General features: G+C 39.1%; 1 protein-coding gene across 2 annotated transcripts in view; it reads left to right on the plus strand.

Annotated features, from left to right (window-relative positions):
- The window catches only part of ATP10B (ATPase phospholipid transporting 10B (putative)), a 53,895-nt gene that overhangs the window by 20,123 nt on the left and 11,550 nt on the right, over window positions 1-22,222 (plus strand). For both annotated transcript variants that reach the window (XM_086470938.1, XM_086470939.1), the window contains 10 exons: window positions 400-506; window positions 4,108-4,239; window positions 5,362-5,489; window positions 6,716-6,968; window positions 7,887-8,122; window positions 15,392-15,571; window positions 16,120-16,705; window positions 17,235-17,335; window positions 18,046-18,172; window positions 19,672-19,856. In XM_086470938.1, the coding sequence (XP_086327064.1) occupies window positions 400-506; window positions 4,108-4,239; window positions 5,362-5,489; window positions 6,716-6,968; window positions 7,887-8,122; window positions 15,392-15,571; window positions 16,120-16,705; window positions 17,235-17,335; window positions 18,046-18,172; window positions 19,672-19,856 (2,035 nt within the window). The remainder of the gene's footprint in view (window positions 1-399; window positions 507-4,107; window positions 4,240-5,361; window positions 5,490-6,715; window positions 6,969-7,886; window positions 8,123-15,391; window positions 15,572-16,119; window positions 16,706-17,234; window positions 17,336-18,045; window positions 18,173-19,671; window positions 19,857-22,222) is intronic.

Raw genomic sequence — 22,222 nt, forward strand, 5'->3', positions numbered from 1 at the left:
GAGGCTCTTGCAGGGTGCAGATGTGTTCATCTGAACCTCTACAGGCAGGCAAACCCTGCTCAGCCTTCTAAAAGATTTTCATCTGAATGAAGTTGCGTAATGTATCTTGGCTTCATTTATGAGCTAATGAATCTGCCAGATGAGATACTGAGTGAAAGCCAAACTTGCTTCATATTGACATCATGATACACAAAACATGCAAGCGGTCTTTAAAAGAGATACTTGGACTTTTCTGTAACTTCTTAGTGGAGTCTTTATTGAAGCTGAGCAAAATACAAGCAAAATAAGTCCTTCACAGTTCCTTGATTTCAAGTTGAAGTAGGTATGCACACAAAAATTTGTTTAATGCTATATTAGAATAGAAAAAGGCACTGCTTTATTTTATTTTCTTTCTTCTAGGGAGAAGCCAAATCATGAACGGATCGGTTTTAACATTGAAAGCCTCTTGCTTCGTGGATGTACAATCAGAAATACTGAGGCTGCAATAGGAATAGTTATATATGCAGGTAAGATGTATTTTCTATGTAGGTAAGCATAGAAATTCCCTGTAAATACCCTTAAGTAAATATGCGCAGTCTAATATTGCACCACAACTTGACGTTTTGTTTTAAGAGGTGGTAATGCATGGGAAAATTACAGAACTTTTGAAGTAAAGGTATTCCTCATCCATCTCCAAAGCCAGAGAGTCCTGTGCTGGGTGTCTAGCAATTGACAATATCCTTGTGTGCATCAAATATCTTGCTATTTTTGCTATACCTTGGAAAAATATCCTAACAAGTGAAAAAATTGCTAAGGTGAGTTTAGCTCTCAGCTCTGCAGCTCTGATTATGACACTAATTCCATCTGGCATAAAATCTACACGGCTGCCCTAAGGGAGGTCTCATTGCCTCCTCAGGGTAGAAACCGATGCAGCTGAAGATCTACTCAGAAAAAAAAAAAAATCACAAAGCCAAGCTGTGCCAGCAGTGCCAGCACAGAGATGGCAGAGAGAACAGCAGCTGGAGGTGACAGAAGAGGCAGCAGCAGCACAGGTTTGTGCTGACATACACATAGCGTGTCCATGCAACCGTGAATTTCATGCAGTAGAGACGTGAACCAAGCAAGACAGTGTCAGTGCCCAGATCAAACGCAGCGGTGCCAGGTTCAGCAGTGGGTCAGTTCATCTTTTTCTCAGCATGTTTTACTTTTGGAATGTTACCACTGTTTTTAATCAGTGAGCATGATTTATCACTGGCTTTGCCAGCTGTGCCCTCTTCTGCTTCAGATAGAGTATACAAGCCACACTACTTGTTTGTAGATTAAATAAAAGTCAATTTAAACACAACAATTAATCCCATTATTGGTTATTTTTTTTCTTTCCAGTAGTGTCATGTCACCTGCTTTATGTCTAATCAGTAACAAGGTGTTCAAGGCTGAACCACCTAAGAGAAAAGAGAAGCCATTGTCTTTGAAAGAGTCATTTATCTTAGATTAAGCTCCACAAACCAGATTATTTTACCTGACAACTGACCATTTTATTTCACTACTGTAGAAGCAGACTGTCAATTACTATAGCTCCCATATGTTTCCAAAATAGCCTTCACTTTGTGGGTCTTTCATTGCCTCTTTCTCTGAATACCAGATGTAAGGATGGTGCCTACCAGACAGAGGAGGAGAGCCAGAACCAAACTCATCACTTTTTTTTTTTTTTTTTTTAATATAAAAATCTCTTTAGGGATCATTCACTATAGAATTGGAGTAACTTTTCTTCCCTTCTCCTTTATGATTTGTATTTTTCTTCTTTATAGTTGATTTCCCAGTATGTTCCTTTGACCACCAGCACAGATCCTAATGCAGATCTCGGTTAGTGTTTTTTAAACTACTAGTAGCAAAGATTGGAGTTTTAAAGTCATTCTGAAGATGTGTCTTTGATCTGAGTAAGACTTCAATTCAATTTCCAACTGACATCTTACTGTTAATGTCAGTATAAAAGTTTATTCTTTTTCTTCTAAAATTAGACTCACTTGAGCCAGTACCAGCTTAATTTCTAGGATTCTTTGACATTGATTATATTCTGGCTTTTAATCGTGATCTGTGACCTTTTCTGAACAGTTGAGATCAGTTGCATAATAAGATAGCACATTCTCCATTTTCATAACTCTGTTACTCCTCAAACTTACTTTCTAATGGAAGCCTTTGTGAGGAAGAGTACAGACATTGCTTAATGTGATTGTTTAGCCTGTGCAGTTCTCATCGGACCCAAATATGGTTATAATTTTTACAGCTAACCAAATGGTTTTACACAAAGCAGTAGCACTAATGCATTAAAACCTCATTACAGAGCGACAGCCAATGTAGTTTTCTCATTGTGATAGGACAGCAGCTTTTCAAATAACAAAGTGTCAGAATGAAGTTTTAGATGAGCCCATCAGCATCCAGAAATAGAGAGATAAGGTACTGGTGGAGTAGTAGGTGAGGTGCTGTGTTGCGCAGCATATGAAACTGTGAGAATTAGAGAACAAGGTAGTTTATTCCTCTTATTGCTGATATTCTGTTTCTTGCACTGTGATATCTGTATTACAAATGTGTCCTTTTCCTGTTGGTCATCTGAAGTGGAAGAGAATGATAGAACGAATATTTGGAATGAAATCTCTTTCCATCTTCTTCCCGAAATAAACCCATCAGCATTTCCTTGAGGATTTTCTGGGAGGTATTAGAGGTTTTTTGTCTTGTTTTGTTTTCAACACAAAACATTCCATTAAGCCTAACATAAAAGAAAAGTGAGGAACACGATTCACATAGCTGGAGGAGCAGAAGTACAGGCAGCAGTGCCTTCCTCTTCTGTGTAGCTTGCTGGTTAGATTCACCGAAGGCAAGACTTGGATTTTGTTCTGTTCTGCCTGTATGGGAGTGAGCATACGTCTCCTGCTTTGCAAGTTGTACCCTGAATAACTGACTGTGTGGAGTGGGTATGTACATAGACATGAGTTGGAAAGGAAGGAGCATTGGTAGTCTAAGCTGGTCCCACTGACATAGCTCCAGGTTGTGTAAATAATTACATATTCATTGGAACAGGAAGCCAGGAGTCCCAGCTCTTGGGTGAATGTCCTGAACATAAGGGTGGAGAGTAATTTTCTCTCTTGCTCTCTGCCTCAGTTAATAATGATGTTTGATATAAACCTGGAATGAATCCAGCAGGTGTGATTGAATCGCGCCTAACTTCCAGCTTTTGCTTCAATTCACTTCCCTAGAGAAAGCCAAAAGGTAGCTTGGAAATCAGTCCCGCTCATACACATCACGCACACACAAATGAAAACTGAATACAAGTATACAGGGCCTCTATTTTCAGGGGAAAGCACTGTAGAAATAAATATAAAAGATACCCTTTAATATAGCAACAGATGGTATCCAGGTATCCCAATTGTGGAGCCACAGTTTAGATAATATTAATAGAATAGAAAAAGAAATTTCTGCTTCTCGGCTTCTTACAGCAGTCCTCCTTTTCCATTACAAATATACGAGCTCAATTCTAATTCAGTAATTTTTAAGGATTGGGGCTTTTTTATTTCTTGTCCTACTGTTTTGTTAGCACTTTACAACCACGTAGCAATAAACTAAGTAACGTTACTGTCTTTCACTGCTGGATCTGACATGTTGGATTTTATTGAAGTTAATAGATGAAATGTGTCTAGTGGCTTTTAAATATCTGCTGAAAATATTCAAATGTACGTTTCAGGAATCTGTATAGTACCTAATTAAGTTGTTTGTAAAATAAAAGAGTTTTATATTATTGTTCTTTTTCCTTTTATTCTCAAGGAGACTTGGCTTTTGAACATTTATATAAAGCCTGTGATCCTACTGATGTGTCTTTGGGAAAGTAAAACGTATATGACAGCTGACATCTGTAATGCAGTGGAGGTCTTTTGCAAATCTCTAGATTTAGTCTCACATATATTCTGTTATTCGGTCAAATGAGAAGATAGGCAATAAAATTTCTGAAAGAAACTGGAGTCAAATTAACATTAGTCATGAGTATCCTGTTCTCATTTTATGAGAGAAATACTTTTCTAAAAAAAAAAAAAAAAAAACACTACAAAATATTACATAAAATTCATTTGTGTTTTGAAGGTCATGAAACTAAGGCCATGCTAAATAACAATGGTCCTCGTTACAAGCGCAGCAAGATAGAGCAACGGATGAATATGGATATTTTCTTATGTGTGGGACTCCTGTTCGTGATGTGTCTTGTTGGAGCTATAGGTATGAAGCACTGACAAAAATCTTCTTCTGTTTCATTGCTCTTTTCTAAATGGTGGATAAGTTTGATCTTATAGACATGAGTGAGTTCAGATCTAGAGCTGAATGCTCTTGGAGTCTTTGGTCTTCTTGGTCTTTCTAACAGACAAGTTAAAATGGCAAATATGAGCAATTCAGGTGGAAGAAAACTCAACCATGGCTATAAATATTTCCAGTAAAACCCATGTCCATTATGGTAAAATATATTCAAAGCAAGCAAGTTGGGTTTATGTATTATAGGAATCAGTACTTGCCAGCTGAGATCTACTTCCTGAGTGAATGTTTGTTCCTTGTGTATAACAGTATAACAATAAAAGTAAAATTATGTAGCATTACCTCCATTTCAGTAACATCTTCCTCTAATATGTTCAGGAGTGACGTTCGCCAGCTCCCACAGCACTCGTGGTTGCATCCCATCAGGGCTCATGGATTTGTGGGTGTCTAGTTTACCTAAAAGATCCCTAACCCAATCCTCCTCGACCAAAGGGTAGTCCTCCTTTCTTCTGACTTCTTCCCCTAACGCCAGAGGCAGGGATTCCTGAGGGCCAGCTTTAGTACTAAAGACTGAGGCAAAGGCGGCATTCAACAACTCCGCCTTCTCCATATCCTCCGTCACCAGGGTACCTGCCTCATTCAGCAATGGGCCCACAGTTTCCCTGGTCTGTCTTTTGCTACCAATGTATTTGAAGAAGCCCTTCTTGTTGCTTTTGACATCTTTGGCTAGATTTAATTCAAAGTGGGCCTCATTGCATCCCTCCATTCTCTGGCAAAGTTTCTATATTCCTCCCAAGTGGCCAGTCCCTTTTTCCACCCGCTGTAAATTTCTTTCTTCACTTCGAGTTTTTCCAGAAGTTCCTTGCTTATCCAAGCAGGCCTTCTGCCTCCTTTGCTCCACTTCTTCCTCATAGGAATGCACTAATCTTGAGCTTGGAGGAAGTGCTGCATATACTCTGCATATACTTTACACTCTTCAATAGATTTACAGGTTTGCTTGGGGACTGTTGCTTTAGAAATATTCTTTCTTTTTATTTATCATAGCAGTCCATATCAGAAAATTTGAGAAGCTTTGTCATATTTTTCCTACAGGGCATGGCATTTGGACTGGAAACTTCTCAGAGCATCCGCCTTATGATGTCCCAGGCAAGAATGGCAATTTTCTGTCCCCAGTTCTTGCCGGTTTCTACATGTTCTTGACAATGATAATCCTGTTGCAGGTAAAACAAAAAACCTCTGTTACCTCCAAGGAAGAAGCTATTCAAAACTGAGTATAATCACTGATAAGCAATTAATATCAACTAATAGCTGTGCAGAACCTTCTTAATCCTATTTGAAAATATTGCTAGGAGTATTTCAAATCATCCAAGTGTGAAATAACGTGTCCTTTCTTTCTTTGTTTGTTTCTTTCTCTCTCTCTCTCTTTCTCCTTTCTTTCTTTCTCCTTTCTTTCTTTGTTTCACGCTCTTTACTGCTCTCTCGCTTTTTCTCTCTTGCATTTGCACTCACTCTCTTTCTCTCATTTTCACTATTGCTGTTGAAACACCACAAGGACGTAGATAGGAAGGACAGGTATTATATCTTTAAATAACTCCAGAATCCTTAGCATATGCAGTAAAGAGGATGTTTACATCCAAATGTCAGCTTTTTCTTTTCTGCCTATGTCCAGAATTCCAAACTAAGAATGCCACTTAACATCTCAGGAAAACAGTGAAACAAAAATTGTCATTTTTGCCAATAAGGAATAATAACTAGGTATGGCACAGCTGGTCTAGGAAAGAAGATAAATTGGAAGTAGGATACTTGTATATCTGAGTCTGATTAAGCCTAATTGGGAAAGAATATTTTATGGGATGGGAAAAAAAAAAGCACATTCATTTTTCAGATTTCTTGATGTAACTGCTGACATTTAAGTGGACAGAATTTCTTTAATATAAATGAAATGCAAAGATAACTTTCAGAGCTGCTCAGAGATTCCTTGGGGAATTACTCTTCATTACTGCAACAGAATATTTGTGCATTTTAAGAATTCATTATTGTTTCAGGGAAGGGAAGCGTTGTGTGCAAGGTAATTGCTTGTGAAACTTTTTTGCATTAAGAGTTAGTCTGTGCTAGTGCATCCTTTCAGAGATTCAGGAGGCTAAGAGCAAACATGCTTCTCAGTCCGGAAAATGTGCCTTGTAAGAGCATCCTCTGAAAGACCCATCTTTGTATTTGGTATTCTAGGAATTTTGGCTTAAATTTTTAACTTATTGTCCCTGTTTATCAATTGTTCTTCTGTGCAGGATTTTTTTTTCTCCCCAGAACTACTATTATTCAGTCCTACAGTATGTCTCTAGGAACAACTGCTTCTCTGAAAATTATTAGTATATCTGTGTCAGGACACTGCTGACAGAAAGCAATAAGACTTGTCTCGCCCCTCACTTAGAATTTAACTCTCTTTCAGGTTTTAATCCCCATTTCTCTTTACGTGTCCATTGAGTTAGTCAAGTTGGGCCAAGTCTTTTTAATTCACAATGACATTGACCTGTATGATGAAGAGGCAGATTTGCCCATACAGTGCCGTGCCCTAAATATTACTGAAGATCTTGGACAAATCCAGTATATCTTCTCAGACAAAACTGGGACACTGACAGAAAACAAAATGGTCTTCCGACGCTGTACTGTCGGTGGAATTGAGTTTTCACATCAGGAAAATGGTGAGAGACACTTTTTTTATACTTGCTTTTCTCTCTGAGCAACTAAATATTATTAATTAAAATATTAATGTTTAGGTCTACTGAGCCCTCTGACTGAATGCAGAGCTTTGTGAATTCATGTCCATTTTGTGAGGGGCTCCTGTTACAGAGATTTGCAAAAGTGAAAGTGTTTTAAATTATTCAGAATTCAGACAGGAAAGGTTTTCTGGTTCCCTCTGCAGGCATCTCAGGCTTTGCTCTGCATTCAGTACCCACTCGAGAGTGCAAAGAGAACATTTTCTTTTTCATTTCTAAACGAATGCCAGCCGACCTTTTATAAGCTCACAAACAAAGATTAGTTAGTAATTAAACTCAGTGGATCTGAAAGTAGTTTCCATAGTCTTCTGTGTGATATGAAAGGTACAGCTACACATTTTCTTGAGTCAACCCTAACTGCAGTCCATACTTGAAATTTCTTGGCATTTGGTGTTCTGAATCTGGGCATTTGACTCGGGCCCATTCTTGGTTGCTACTTTCTCTCTGTATATAGAGCACAGGGTTTTATTAAGCTGGGAAGCAGCTGTCAAAAAGTTGTTTGTGCTCTGTGAGTGAAAACATTAGCAAATCTATGAATTACCATATTTCACTCTTCTGTACCAGTCAACTGCAAAATGCAGCTAAAGAGACCAGGCATTACCAGAAGTCCATAAAAATGACTAATCTCTCTGAAAATGCATTTTTGTTTTCTTGCAATAATAAACATTGGAGAGTGAGAGTTCCCAGAAGCTGAAGTGGATAGCGAAGTTTTTCTGGTGCTGGCTTTTGAGATGTTTTGGCTTTGGTTTAGTTTGTTTCAGCTTTTTTAACCAACCAAGGAATTCCTCCTGAGCAATGCAAAAAACAGAATAAGAGACAAGGTTTCATTTTCTCTTTTAACAGCCAAGCGCCTGGAAACCCACAAAGAGTTGGATTTAGATGATGAGGACTTTGCAAAACATCAACGTTTCACTCTTCCTCCCATGAATATTGAGGCACCAGCCATTCATAAGCAGAGGACCACAAGACCTGTAAGGAGGTGCCAGAGTGCTAGGGCTCATTTTCAGGGGCATACAAGGAACAGGTCACTTGGTCGTCGTGACAGCAACCAGTCTCAAGTGGCATTCAGCAGTACCATTGTGAGTATGAACAAACTGAGCTAACACATTTTAAGTTCTCCTTTCTGTTGCATTTTGTGATGGGGAGTCAACAGGTGGACAGGAGAAATCCAAGCCCTGGTGGGGCTAAGAGAGGGAAGGGGGAGACAAAGCATTGGGGTCCTCACTTGGAGTGTGCAAGCTTCAGTCAGGGTGGAGCTAGTTGAGGGTTTGGGAATCTGGGTCCTTGTATCAAAGACTGCAGCAGAAGAGTAGCGACACACGGGTGAGGTTTTGTGATGGTTGTTTGACAGGAGGAGACATAAATTTGGGTTCCAAGGATTGAGGCTGTGGCTCATAACAGCAAGAGGTACTTTGCACAAAGAGGAATTAGGTTTTTGTATGTTCTGGGTACACTAAAATGCCAGGGAAAATGAGGCGAGGCTTCTGGGCTGGGATTGCACAAGAGGAGCTAGCGACATGAGCCCAGGGCCTGGCTTTGCAGAAACAGGAGGCACAGGTCCTCCTGGGAGGTGATGGTTGGGAAGAGGGTATGCGTTTGAAGTCTGAGTTTGAACGCAGCTCAGAAAGCCACAAGTTGCTACTACCGATAGCGCTGCAACATATGGTCTCTGTTAAACAATGTTTAGCCACCCCTGTGCAGTGCATGCAAAATGCCCAAGTGGAACACTCCAGAGCAGTTCTGGGAGTTTTTTACCATGTCAAAAGATAAATATTTCATTTTTCAAGGAAAGAAAAAGAGCGGCACTTCTCACAAAGATAATAGAAATTAAGCTAAAAGGGCTTATCGGAGTAAGGTCTTAAACCCTGCAAGATGTTGAACTCTGCAAAATGCTGAAGAGCCTTGTCCTTGTTCTGTAGCTGGGTGGCCTCTGCCTCACCTGGAGTACTGACTTGGAAGTACATGTTATCTACATTGCAATTCTAGAAAAATCTTAGGCTCTGCTGAATTTTAGATCTGAATCTTCATCTGAAAATCTAACACAACCTAATTAAAGTCAGATTGTTGGTTTCTTCTTGAAAGTTTTTTAACAGACATTTCAGACAAGGCTTTTATGGACTCTAGGAGAAGGTAGAACAAAATTAGAATTCCAATTAAATTAGAATTCAAATTAAATGCCTGGAAAACCCTTCCAAATCTTGATTAAAAAAAAAAAAAAAAAAAAAAATTCTGAGAACTTTGTTTTCTGCAGTTGTTCTTAGCAAAGTTTTTGACTTGCTGACATTTTTTTGGAGGATGTAAGTATAAGATCCTACTTGCCTCGTTCAGTTCCTCTCTCATGCGGTAGGTATCAGTCAGTACTCCTCCTGCTCTTGGAATATAGGGGTTTTGTCAGTCGTCATCCCAGCATTTTCCAGCTCAGTCATCATGGGATGTTGAGAACTGCTCCACAGGTTCTTGAGAAGCCACGGGTCATGAGTTTTGAGAACCTTTTATGAGTCATGACTTTTGAAGTGTGATAAAGGAATTTCTTGTCAGTATATTTCCCCAATTATGTTTTTTTTACTGCCAGACCTCTTCATTTTCTTTTATAAATAAGCTGCCATGGTTTTTATTGGGGTTTTTTCCACTGTAAAAGCAATATCTAAGGGACTAGTATCATCTAGTCTTTCCAGAGGAAAACATCTCCTTTCCAGAGGAAAATTAAGCTGCTGGCATGGAAATAAGCAGCCTTGGCTGCTAATAGGTGTCACTCTATCTGGATAAATCATTTAACCCCTATGATAAATATGAAGGTGTAGTAAAAATGGAGACACTTACGTATTGCCCAGAGGCTGTCTTGTATGTTGATAATCTTCAAATGATGCTTAGTACCTTTCTTTACCAGCCAAGCCAATTTCCTATTAATAAACTGGGTATAATACAATTTTCTGTGTCCCTATGGTTCCTGCCCTTTAGAACTCATATCACTGTATCTGGTGCATTTGTACTTTGCTACAAATCTGGAACATCTTGAGTACTCCAGTTATACAGATAGTATTGTGAGCCTAAATGTATCTCAGTAATCAAAATTTCTTAAGAAAAAATCCCTCTTCGAACAAAACGTGAGTGGAGAAGCAAAGACTGCTATGTAACTTGATTTATTTAAGGCTTGCAGATCCCTTCTGGATGAATGGCTTTGCTAAAATAAAAGTGTTCAGTGGCAGTCAATTATTGTCAGACACAATCCTCACTAGGAAGTTGTGAGACTCTGCTTCTTCAGATCAACAAAATGCAAGAAGAAAAATGCTTTACATAATAAACAACATAAAGTCCAAAAGCCAATAGTTGGCATTGTACAGTTTGTTGTTGTTGGCTTTTTTCTTAACAAATGTCAAAATTCCAAGGGTTGATGTGCCAGCCACATGAAAACTGGTAGCCTCAGGTAATAGTGAAATTGAAGAACTTTGCACTGCTGAGAAGACACAGTGGGTTTTGGGTAAGAGTTAACATAGCATCTGCTATGAGCACCTGCATGTCAGAACTGTTGCCAAGAAAAGCATTCTAAAGCAAGAGAGGTTAACATAATAGTATCCTACAAAATGTAAATAGTTTAATTGGAATGTAACCGTACCAAACAAAAGATAATAATTTACAAATGTCAAATTTATATGTGAACAGTTTTTAAAGGAAAATTATCTATGCAGTGATCACAAAATTTACTTACTCTCAACCAGCCTTACATGAATCAGTGATAAGCAGGTTGCATATGGTATTTTAAGTGCATTTATACAGTGGTAATTCATTGTGCCTGCAAATCAGCATGTTTGAGCTTTGTCTCAGTGTTCTGAGCAGTTCTGATATTAGAAGCTCTGCAGCTACAGAATGTGTTTCAGCTTGCCTGTTCATGAGTGTTCTCTGCTTGACAAGTTTTGATGTTTTTCTGCAATCTGAGAAGCTCTTATCAATTAACATGTTCATTTCAGTGTGTCTCTGAGATATAGATGAGGATGATGGGTTTTTCATGGCATTTGATAAAGTTAATTAAACTGGGGCCTGCAGATCCTAGAAGAATAACTAAATAACTTTGCTTGTGTCTTCTGGAGTAAAAGCAACACAGGTATGGTGCAGAACCTAACTACTAGGGCTTACCTCCAGTTTTACACCTTCCAATTTTTTTGTTCATAGTCTTCATGATTCATGGCAGTTTGTGGAGCCTCCTTACATACAATTTATGCAGTCCATCAGAAACTAAGAATCCTATGTCCAGTTACAGCTTCCAAAAATTCAATGGCAAAGTCTATTCAGTGGGAAGGAGCTTGACCACCAGGTCTTAGCAAATTCCTAGTTTATTGTCAGCAATCACATCTCTTGCTACTCTTACTAAACGTAAATACAAAGAGATAGAGATCTACCTCTAAACAGTTGCACTTGGAAAATTAGAGACCAAGCTGAACAGATGTGTTTGAACACAAAGTCAAGCTATTCAAAAAACTTACAGTTGAGAATTCTGCCAAGTCTATAGTGTCTATACTAATACCATAAAAATGTGCAAAGTCTGTGATGTCTTAGGTTTTATGTGGAATGGAAAGGAAAGAAGAACAGTGTAGTCTTTACTTCAGAAATCTCCTAGGGTGTCTGGCAGTGAAATATAGTGACAGACTCACTCATTTCATAAACATTTATGAGAAATCTGGAGGGAGACAAATATAACAGAATCACGGAATGGTTGAGGGGGGAAGAGACCTCCAGAGGTCATCTGGTCCAACCCCCCTGCTTACCTACAGCCAGTTGCCCAGGATCACATCCAGACAACTTTTTAATATTTCCAAGGAGGCCTTTGCAGCCTCTCTGGGCAGCCTGTGTCAGTGCTCTGTCACTCTCAGAGTAAAAAAGTGTTCCCTGATGTTCAAATGAAACCTTCTGTGTTTCACTTTGTGCCCATTGCCTCTTGTCCTGTCACTGGGCACCACTGAAAGAGCCTGGCTCCATCCTTTTTGTACCTCCCTTCAGGTATTTATAAACATTAATAAGATCCTCCCTCAGCCTTCTCTTTTCTGAGGTGAGCAGTCATGGCTCACTCAGCCTTTCCTCATAGGAGAGACACAGTACCTTAATTATATTTGTGGCCCTTCATTGGACTCTCTCCAGTATGTCCATGCCTCTTGTACTGGGGAGCCCAGAACTGGACGCAGTACTCCAGGTGTGGTCTCACCAGTGTTGAGTAGAGGGGTAGAATCATCTTCCTTGACTTGCTGGCAATACTGTGTCTAATGGAGCCCAGGATACCATTAGTCCTCTTTTTGCAAGGGCACACTGCTGGCTTATGTTCAACTGTCCCCACCACAACCCCCAGGTCCTTTTCTAACAAAGCTGCTTTATAGCTGGGTGGCCCCCAGCATATATTGGGTTCGGGACTTTGTACTTCTTGTTGAACTTAGTATGATTCCTGTCAGCCCATTTCTCCAGCCTGTTGAGGACCCTCTGGATGGCAGCACGACCCTCTGGTGTATCAACGACTCCTCCCACGTTAAATGGGACCAGATCCAGTATTGATCCCTGGGGTACACCACTTGTCACTGGTCTCCAACTAGATTTTGCACTGCTGATCACCACCCTCTGGGCCTGGCCGTTGAGGCACTTTTCAGTCCACCTCACTGCCTGCTTCTCCAGTCCATAAATCAACAGCTTGTCCATGAGGATCTTACAGGGGACAGTGTCAAAGGCCTTGCTGAAGTCCAGGTAGAAAATATCCACTGTCCATGGACATGTCCATATCTAAAATATCTAATGCAACTGGGAAAAGGACAGAGTTATTTGTCCTGTCACACTTCCTGTGAAAACAGAAACTGAATTTCATTCTGCCTGTCTAGCGCACTGGAGAGACAGACTTCATCCCAAATAGAGGACACCATCTCACTTTAGAACCTAGAAGGTGGCACTGACCAACTTACTGCTTTCTTTGGTACCTCAAAAGAAGACAATGCCAGCATGCTTTATTAATTTGCTTCCTTGTGGCTGTTGCAATTTCTCAGAGGGAAAAATAAAATAATGTGTTATAAAACAACAGAGCTATGGTTGACAGAAAGACTAAGGGAACTTTAAAAGAGTAGGAAAAACATAAAATAAACAAATTTGGAACAAGATAGAGAATTAACATTTACTCTCTCTACCTTTAGGTGTTATGAATTAAAATCATGATAGCACATTTCTTTCTAGATTTAATAATTCCAATAAGTACTGCCTTGCTATTAGAAGCATTTCATGAAGATTCAATTGTCCTATCGTCATCAGATTTTAGTGCCATCAAGTAGAAGAAATGCTATCAAATTAATGAGGAAATCTTAAACACTGAATGGCACTAGCTGTTTCATAACGTCAGCATTTTCACTAACAAAATCGCCAACATTGAAAAGACGGTAAATTTAACCGATCATCATCATTAATGCTGTTTTATTTAATTTTCTCTTTGTTTGTTTCATTTTATATGTGTTCAGGCTGGCCAATGAACAGACTTGTTTGTCTGAATTTTTTTTATCTCCTGAAGCTCTATAAGGCGGAAAATTCAGGTCAGCCCTATTTTCACTGACTGTGAAAAAGAAAACAAGAAAAACTTTTCTGATAAATATTGATTTTTGTATTATTCTGTTTTTAAAACTTGTCTCTGAGGCCACAATTGGCTGACAATTTTCTGTTTTTCTGGAGGAAAACTTTGAGTTCAGAAAGTTTCTGCTGAAGTGGAATATCCAGTAGTGCATTGTAATTTTTGGCATGAGCTAGAGGCAGATATATTGAGGACATAGATGCAAAAGAAATTGAGTGGGATGATGATGGATAGGAGAGATCCACATGTAATAATTAGAGGTTCATGATATTCATACTAATTGTGGCAATGTATGAGGAAATTATATGAGTAGCTGGGCAGTCAGCGGGTTTCTAATCCTTCACATTTTGAATTTAATATAGTTCCCAACATAACTGTTTTGACAGTTGTGTCTGCACATATGTGTTCTTCATCAGAATTGTCCAGTTAAGCTATTTGGTATTGCTCTATGTAAAAAACACAGTATTGGCCACAGACACAGTTACCCACAGTAGCTGTCTGCTCCCGTGCAGTATTGTGAAAGGGTTTCTAAAGAACGACAGCTTTAACTTTTCAGCCTCTGATTCCTTTTAAGGGACCTGAAGAGATAACTAAAAATTCAGTCTTGTACTCAGTATGTGTCAGTTTGTGACAGAAAGGACTGCATCTATACTTAAAACATTTCCCCGTATATGAAACAAAAAAGCATGAAAACACTGAACCAGAGCCTCCTGCACCACAGAAAGTACAAAACCTTGTTCTATCTTTGAATTTCAATTGAGCTCTGTGCTGCAGAATGAGCAGCAGATTTATTTGCAATTATTAGGATGATTTAAGAACTGCTATTCACTTTAGCAAGCAGGAGTTATAATGCAACATATTCAGCCCAGCACAACACAGCCGTGAAGGTGGTTGATTGACTTCTGTTGCATATTTAGGGAACTTAGGAAAGCTGTTCCAGATTGAAGGAGGATAGCCGAGATTAACTAGAAAGCATCTAAATCACTTTGGCAGTTCCTTAAAGAAGGCATCCAGAAGTGCTGGCTCACAGGAAGGTGTCTTTTAAATTTGGAAGCTCTTATACATGGCCTTGAATTAAATCCAAACTAGACTCTGCTAACATGAAATTTCCATCCGAGGTAATACTCCCATAGCCCTACATCAAATTAAATTGTAGGTAAGTGACATTGTTAAGTAGTCTGGCTTGCAAATTTAGGTTTGATTAGAAAGAGAGTGGTAGTAAAATTAAGTAACTCTTCAGGAACAAATGAAGTACGTATTTATTTATTTGTGGTAAAATCTGAGGAAGAATAGTTTGAGACAGCTTCTCTTTCTGAGTGCAAAGAAAAATTACTCTGGAAACAAAAAGTGATAATGTTGTAACCAAGACATAAGACCAATATATTCTCTGTTGAAATAACAGTCAGCTCCCACACTGAAATCGGAGATCCCAAGTCCACTTCCATCAGGAATGCCCTTTAATTCAGTAGTCAGCAGTTTCAAAGTTGGAGGATACAGTATAGATTATTCTTGATTTCTACTAGATCTCAAAAGAAATACAATTCTGAAGTCATCTTCTATTTCTGGATGCGTTTCCTTCTAATGATCTAGTTATGCAGCTTTTAGAAATGTATTTTTCCCCAGATGTTAAGTACAAAAGGCATTTACCTTACATAATTCTATTTGTAAATTCAATAAGAGGCAAGAAGAAACTATCACGTTGATAGTTCTTCCTTGAGGACAAAGGTAAATGGGAATAACCCTCATTAAGTAATTTCTCTTCTAGGAGAAGGATGTGACTCCTGATAGCAGCCTGCTGAGGCACGTGAGAGAAGCTGCACTCCAGACTGAAAACCTTTCTCCTTTTTTACATACGAAGACTTCCACATCCCTTACTGACTTTTTTCTTGCCCTTGCCATTTGCAATACAGTCCTGGTCTCCACAGCTACCAAGCCAAGACAAAGGGTAATCTAAATATATGAAGAAAACTGATTAGGCTTCCATTTAACGACACAGAGCATTTCTCAGTGAAACCTGAAATGGAGAAAAATAGTTTGTTTAGGAGTTCTCCTCTAGTTGTTTTGCCTTTTATGTAATATCTGCTGGTTTTCTGCCTGTGTATATCCCTTCCTAATGTGGCTTTTAATGTTTGATGAATAGCGATGGCTACCACAGTATCTGAACTTTTTCTTTTAGATTTTATGTTATCTATGCTGTAAGAAGTATTTTGAACATACCAGGTTTTCTCTGATCTCCCAGGCAATGACAGAACTACCAGGTGCTTGATTCCATGTCTGCCACAGAGGCAGAGCTACAAATCAACATCAAATTTGGATGCCAACTCACGTACAACTCCTCTACAGAATTCCACCACCACAGTTAAATAGAAAAAAAATTAAGAAGTTGATTTTCTAATAACTGTTATTCAGATACAGAAAATTATATTGAGGTATTGTAAAGTAGCTTGTAATTCACATTTATTTATTTTAAACGTAGGTTTTCTCATATTTCAGGTCACAGTCCCACCACCAATAAAACCTTCAGGAATCACCCTGGAGAAGATTCATCAGATATTTCAACGGCTAAAATTAGCAAGCCTTAGTCAGTCTTTTTCATCATCTCAGTCTAGTTCAGACCTAGGTGCTAGCTTCAGCGCAAGGAACACCGCGGAGCATCTTGCTGCGTTGGATTGCTGTGACAATGACGATGACTGCTGTGCCAGCAGTAGAGACAATGATCTTCAGGGCAAGGGCAGCACAGATATTGGCAGTGCTTCCTTGGATGAGGTTTTTAAATCCATGACTAACAGTTCTTTGCCAACAGACTTCTGTTATGAGGCTGAAAGCCCAGACGAGGCAGCACTTGTCTATGCTGCCCAGGCATATAGTTTTACTTTAGTGTCTCGAACTCCAGAACAGGTGACTGTACAGTTGCCAAAAGGCACGCTCCTCACTTTCGATATTCTTTACACTTTGGGATTTGACTCAGTAAGGAAAAGGATGTCTGTGGTGGTGAGACACCCTCTAACCAAGGAGATCGTTGTCTATACAAAAGGAGCTGACTCTGTTATAATGGACTTGCTGGAAGACTCTGCCAAAGGTAGTTAGCCAATGAGCTATTCCTGTTGTGTCTCTTATAAAGAAGCACAAGAAGTTTCTCTTTTCTGATGAAATATTATATCTAGGCATAGAAGTATAAAAGAAAAATAAGTTTTCTCTGATGTTATCATTGCAGATCAGAACTGAGGTATTTATATAACCTGAGTAGTGCTTAGAATATGGAATGGGCTAATTAAAATTCACTGACAGTGCTAACCCATGTGGATTGTGTACTCTGCCATAATACTGTTATAAGGGCCTGACCATCGTATTTCAGCTTATTAGCAAGAGTGCTATAACATCAACAAACAAACAAACAGACAAAAAAAACAAGTAAAGTTATGTTAAAGGAAGCAAGGATCTTTAGCAAGCTTTCAGCTCATGCAGAGCCAACAATTTTGAGCTTTTAAAAGAATTACTATTTTACTAGAATCCAGTTTTCTCTAATGCCCATTCTTTTTTAATCTTAGGCCATTAGGTCCGAATTGATCTGTGGTTAAAATACAGAACCTTTTCCTTGTATTTCACAGCTGACGTTAGTGCAGAGAAGAGAAGGTTAAAAGAAAAAACACAGAAGCATCTGGACTACTATGCCCGTGATGGCCTACGAACTCTGTGCATAGCTAAGAAGGTAGGAGGGCATTTGCCTAATATTGTCTACAGCTTTGCTTTGTACATGTCAATAGATTTATTTTAAAAATGTAATGGTTATAATTCTGTCTGCTTTAGAGAGCAAGCCATCTTTTTGGTTGTTACTCTATTTGATTGCTCTGCAGTCTTTTTTTTCCTCTTTTTCCTCAGTGTGAGCAGATGATGGATTTTTTTGTTCAGGCTCAAAACATTCATTTCTGTTTCTCTTATGATAACTCTATCTGACCTTCTCTACAGTGATTCCAAGCAAGAAATAAAAAGTCCGCAGAGGAGCCAACCTTTTTCTGTTTTGCTTGGCATTCAGCTTTCAAAAATCTTACCCTCAGCCTGGGTTAGTACATCTTAGCCTGATACTTTAATACAGAAGTTGTCTATGTGCAACAAACAGGTCATTCAGGCTCTGGAGAAATGTAAAGCAACCTTCAGAAACTGTGTGTTCCAGTTCAGAGTCCCAACTAAGGTGATGTTTTTAAGCCTCAGCTGTAGGCCATTTATATAAACAGGAAGGCAAGTCTATTTTCTTCATTACTACTAGTTCTTGTAGTCTCCTCTTGGAAAAGTTTGTGTTATTTTAAAGACAACACAGTACTTTACCATCCTGGATAAGAGCTAAGCCTCTGTGATCCAGAATGTTGGCACTCTTCTCTTATTTAAATTTAAAATGAGCTCTGTTTAAATTGTGTTACGCAGGTCTTGACTGAAGACGACTTTCAAAAATGGGCCAATTTTCGTCGAGAGGCAGAAGCTGCAATTGACAACAGAGATGAGCTGTTGATGGAGACAGCGCAGCATCTGGAGACCAAACTCACCTTGCTGGGTAGCTAAAAATAAGAATCGTCATTGTGTGAAGTATCACTTTCTCTCCTGTGATATTCTTGGCAGTCAGACAGAAAACGTCTTATATTAATTTATATCAAAAAGTCTTCCTCTGAGGTTTGGAAATCTCAGGGCTAGTGTATACAGTCCAATGACAGTGTCTAAAGAAGTTCTTGTGCATTTTGAGCAGCAGTAACTTTGAAAAAGTGTATTGAAACTAAAATGTGCCAGGAGCAAAGACCATGTACATCAGCTGTTACTGTAGCTCAGCTGACAAAGTAAATAATGAAGTTCCTGTAATTCAATCATGTGTCTGTGTCCTTAGGTAAACCTGTAAAATACAATAAATTGCCTTCAGTTTTGAGCACAAATTCCAAGAGAAATATGGTAACTAAACTGTATTATAAAAAACAGCGACTTAAACACATAGACATTTTTGCTGGTGAGTTCCTGCTGCTGTTGCATTGTCATGTTTGCTTTCTGCACTTCATAACAGTATATTTCATGTTAAAACTTACATTCATTTGCACTTGTGGGTCATCCATCACCGTCATATCTAACAAATCTGTTCTATTAAGTTATGGAGCACTTCAGTGCTTTCTTTGCTATTTTGTTTCCAAACATTTTGTTCTTTAAGACTTTGATTTTCAAAGTTGTCTCAGGTTCATCTTTCTGTGAATACAATCTGTGCCCACACTTTTTTATCCTAAATTTCTGTGATTGCGAGCATTATGGCTTCTCGTAAGCTCTGCAGTGATTTAAAAAAATTAGAGTAATAACAGTAAATGCCATAAGCAAAACCACATAAGAGGTAATGTAGATCTTGCCAGAATCTGTTACCTTTGCCAACTCTTAAGGCTCTGTGTGCTTTCATACTTTATTTCACAAAAAGTGTTCTTTTAGCTTAAATTGATATCTTTAATGTATCATAGTTATAGCATCTTCAAACTGACCTCTAGTGGAAGAGATAAGAAGAGGAGCATTGAAACATTCAGATGGTGCTTTACCGTTAGGATGAATGTTGGCATATGCTTCTAAGTTTGTGCATTTTCAAAAAGAAAACTTACTGTACCATTTCTTCTCCCTTTGATGGGTGAAGCATCTAATTTGACAATAAGGACAGCGTTCATGTAAATAGTCAAACTTTGTCTTTTCTGGTTGCTTTGATGGGACTTAATGCAGTACTTTAAAAATGCATATAGTGTAATTCCTCTGCCAGTACATTGTCATTTTGGATTATTAAGAAGAAATGAAATGCATGGTTCTAGCAATGAGCAAAATGAAGAGCCAGGACTTGACTACTGACATGTTCAGATCTTAATCCAAATGCAGATCTTGTGCCTGTGTGTTTATTTGATGGACAATATTTTGGCTCAGCTCTTGATAAGTTCAGGATCACAACTGGAAGTCAAAGACTGTTTCTTAAAAAAGAAAAAAAAGAGCAACTTGATTTACAAATGAAAGAAAACTAGTTCACTACTTCTTTTCCTGTTTGCCCAGGAGCAACAGGGATTGAAGATCGGCTGCAAGATGGAGTGCCTGACACTATCGAAGCTCTTCGAGAAGCTGGGATACAAATCTGGGTGTTGACAGGAGACAAACAGGAAACAGCAGTTAACATTGCATATTCCTGTAAACTCCTGAACCAAAGAGACACTGTCTTCACCATTAACACTGAAAATAAGGTGAGTACAGAGAGATGCACTGCATTTGCTATTTTTCCTTTTCTTCGTGTCTTGCAGCTTGGCAATATTTTGCTTCAGGCTGCATTCAAGGCAGCCAACCAAAAACCCATATAGCAGCATTAGGCCAGAAACTCTTTATACTGCATGTAACAAGACGAATTGAAACACATGATAGTTATATAGAGTTTTATTCAATTAGAATACAATGAGTCTTCCAAATGAAAATATTCTTTAAAAAGTTACTTGAACAGTGACCTTTAGAAAGAAGGTAACATGTAGTTTAAGTGCTTGATTCCTTAGTAATGTTGATATCTGGCTTTTCACCTTGCAAAGGAAATTTCACTTACAATTATATTTTAACCCTAGGTGATATCTGTAGGAAGACATTTGGAAAGTACTGTATGAGTCAGTCTGGAAAAAGTATGCAGGTGTAGATTTAATAAATTCAGAACTTTCTGGTTGCATGTTTCCTAATAGGGTCAGGCTTAATCAGAAATTTATTAGTGAACAGTTTAATGCAGTACCTTTTTGTGTAAGCAGATTTCACCTTCTTGGAAGTCTAAATATAGATCTTGTGGGCTGGCTAATTCTTCCTTGGCATTCCATGGTGGCACACGTAGTTGATGTTCACAGATATTTCCTGAATTTCCATGGGCAATAAGAAGGTCAGGCAGTAGGCAAAGCAAACATACACCAAAATGAGGATAATCACTTCAAGGTCATGTCTGTCAGCTCCTGTGACTCACTAAAATACGGTGAACAAGCTGTAGAGTAACCTATGGCTATTCCTGAAACTGTCTGAACAGAAGAGAGAAAATAGAGTCCTAACTTTTGAGGAGGGTAAATTAAGGACGGCAAAAGTAAAAGGCTTTAGAAAAGCAACCTTGGCTTATGCAGCTCGTGAAGCAACATAAGTAGGGTACCAGGAAAACCATGCCTTGCTTTTGGAAAGAAGAATGGCCACCACCCCACACAGCCTAGCATCTCATCCCTTGGGGCATCTCGGTGGGACAGATGGCTTTGTGAGACTGATGCAGGGGAGAGTGAGTTCAGGCATTATGGTTAAACCAGATCCATTTGCTAAGGAGAGGTCAGCCCCGATCATTTCTAAAGCACAAAACCAGGGTCCAAATTCCAGTTGTGATGCTCTTTTTTTATTTTCTTGCTAGTGACCTCTTGCTGCCCGTATAGCCCTGGATGTCCCTGTGGTGCCCCAGGCAGCAGCCGCTGCCCTTTGCCCAGTGCGCTGCTCTGTTTCATGCAGTGTACACTCGTGGCCCGTACTCAGCAGTAACAGGTGTTACTGTGAGACGAGCCTTTCCATGGGTAGACAGGAGGCTGAGGAGGAAAGGCAGGGCTTCTTTCTGTGACTAGACAAGTCAGTGGTCTTGGTTGCCTCATTTTCTCTCCCCACAGAAGGGGGGTACTGATACAAGCTTGCCTTGCTCTGTAAAGCTATTGTGAGGATTAATCAAATACAGTTAAAATACTGACTGTTTTTCTTGTGATAGGCAGTTGTATGGAGCAGTTAGATGGCCTACTTTCTGACTGCTTTTGTCTGCAGTTAGTAGCTCTCCAAACAAGAATAAAATCCTATGCAAATGTCTCTCGCCTTTAATGTTACGGAAATAGGGAAACATGCAAAGATGATATGGAATTTGGCACGGAATACATTCCTTGCTTCAATGTGTAATTTCATTTGATACGCATATCTGCTTTAACGGAAGGCAGAATGAATATATTTAGGATGGAAATTAGAAGATGGTTTCTGTCAGAGAAGTGATGCTGCAGGCGGGACCACCCCGGCTCCAGGAAACGCAGGCACGTGCACTTCCCATAGCACCCTATATGGCCCTCGATCCAGGCTCCAATGCAAACTGCGCATATATGGGTGCGTGTGAATACATGTTGTTCAGTGGGCACTGGAGTCGCTCCACAATAAAATTTAGTTCCCTCCCTTTCAAAACGAAGCCGAAGATGCTAGTTCTGTAAGGGTCTCTAGTGGCAGCAGCAGGGGAAAATGAACAATCCATACAAAGCATTTAACCATTAATTTTGCCAAATTTAACCCTTGAACTAGCTTCAGTGGGAAGGGACTCTCTTTACCCCGTGAGCCGAACAGCTTATTCAAACACTGAAAATTAAATCTCTTCCAGAAAGAAGCAGCATAAGTATGTAGTTTGGGCGGTTTGTTTAAAAAGGCAAGCCAAAGCAAACCAGGAATTTCCGCTGCAATGTTTGGTTTGTTCACAGAAAGATCATACTTCTTCGATATTTTTTTAGAGGTTTTAAGCATGCAGGCTAGATGCAGATTTTTATTAGATGTCAGAGGTACATTTGATTCCAGAACCTCCCACTTAAGTGTA

Source organism: Leptosomus discolor, chromosome 10, assembly GCF_034619465.1.
Source record: "Leptosomus discolor isolate bLepDis1 chromosome 10, bLepDis1.hap2, whole genome shotgun sequence".
Taxonomy (NCBI): domain Eukaryota; kingdom Metazoa; phylum Chordata; class Aves; order Leptosomiformes; family Leptosomidae; genus Leptosomus; species Leptosomus discolor.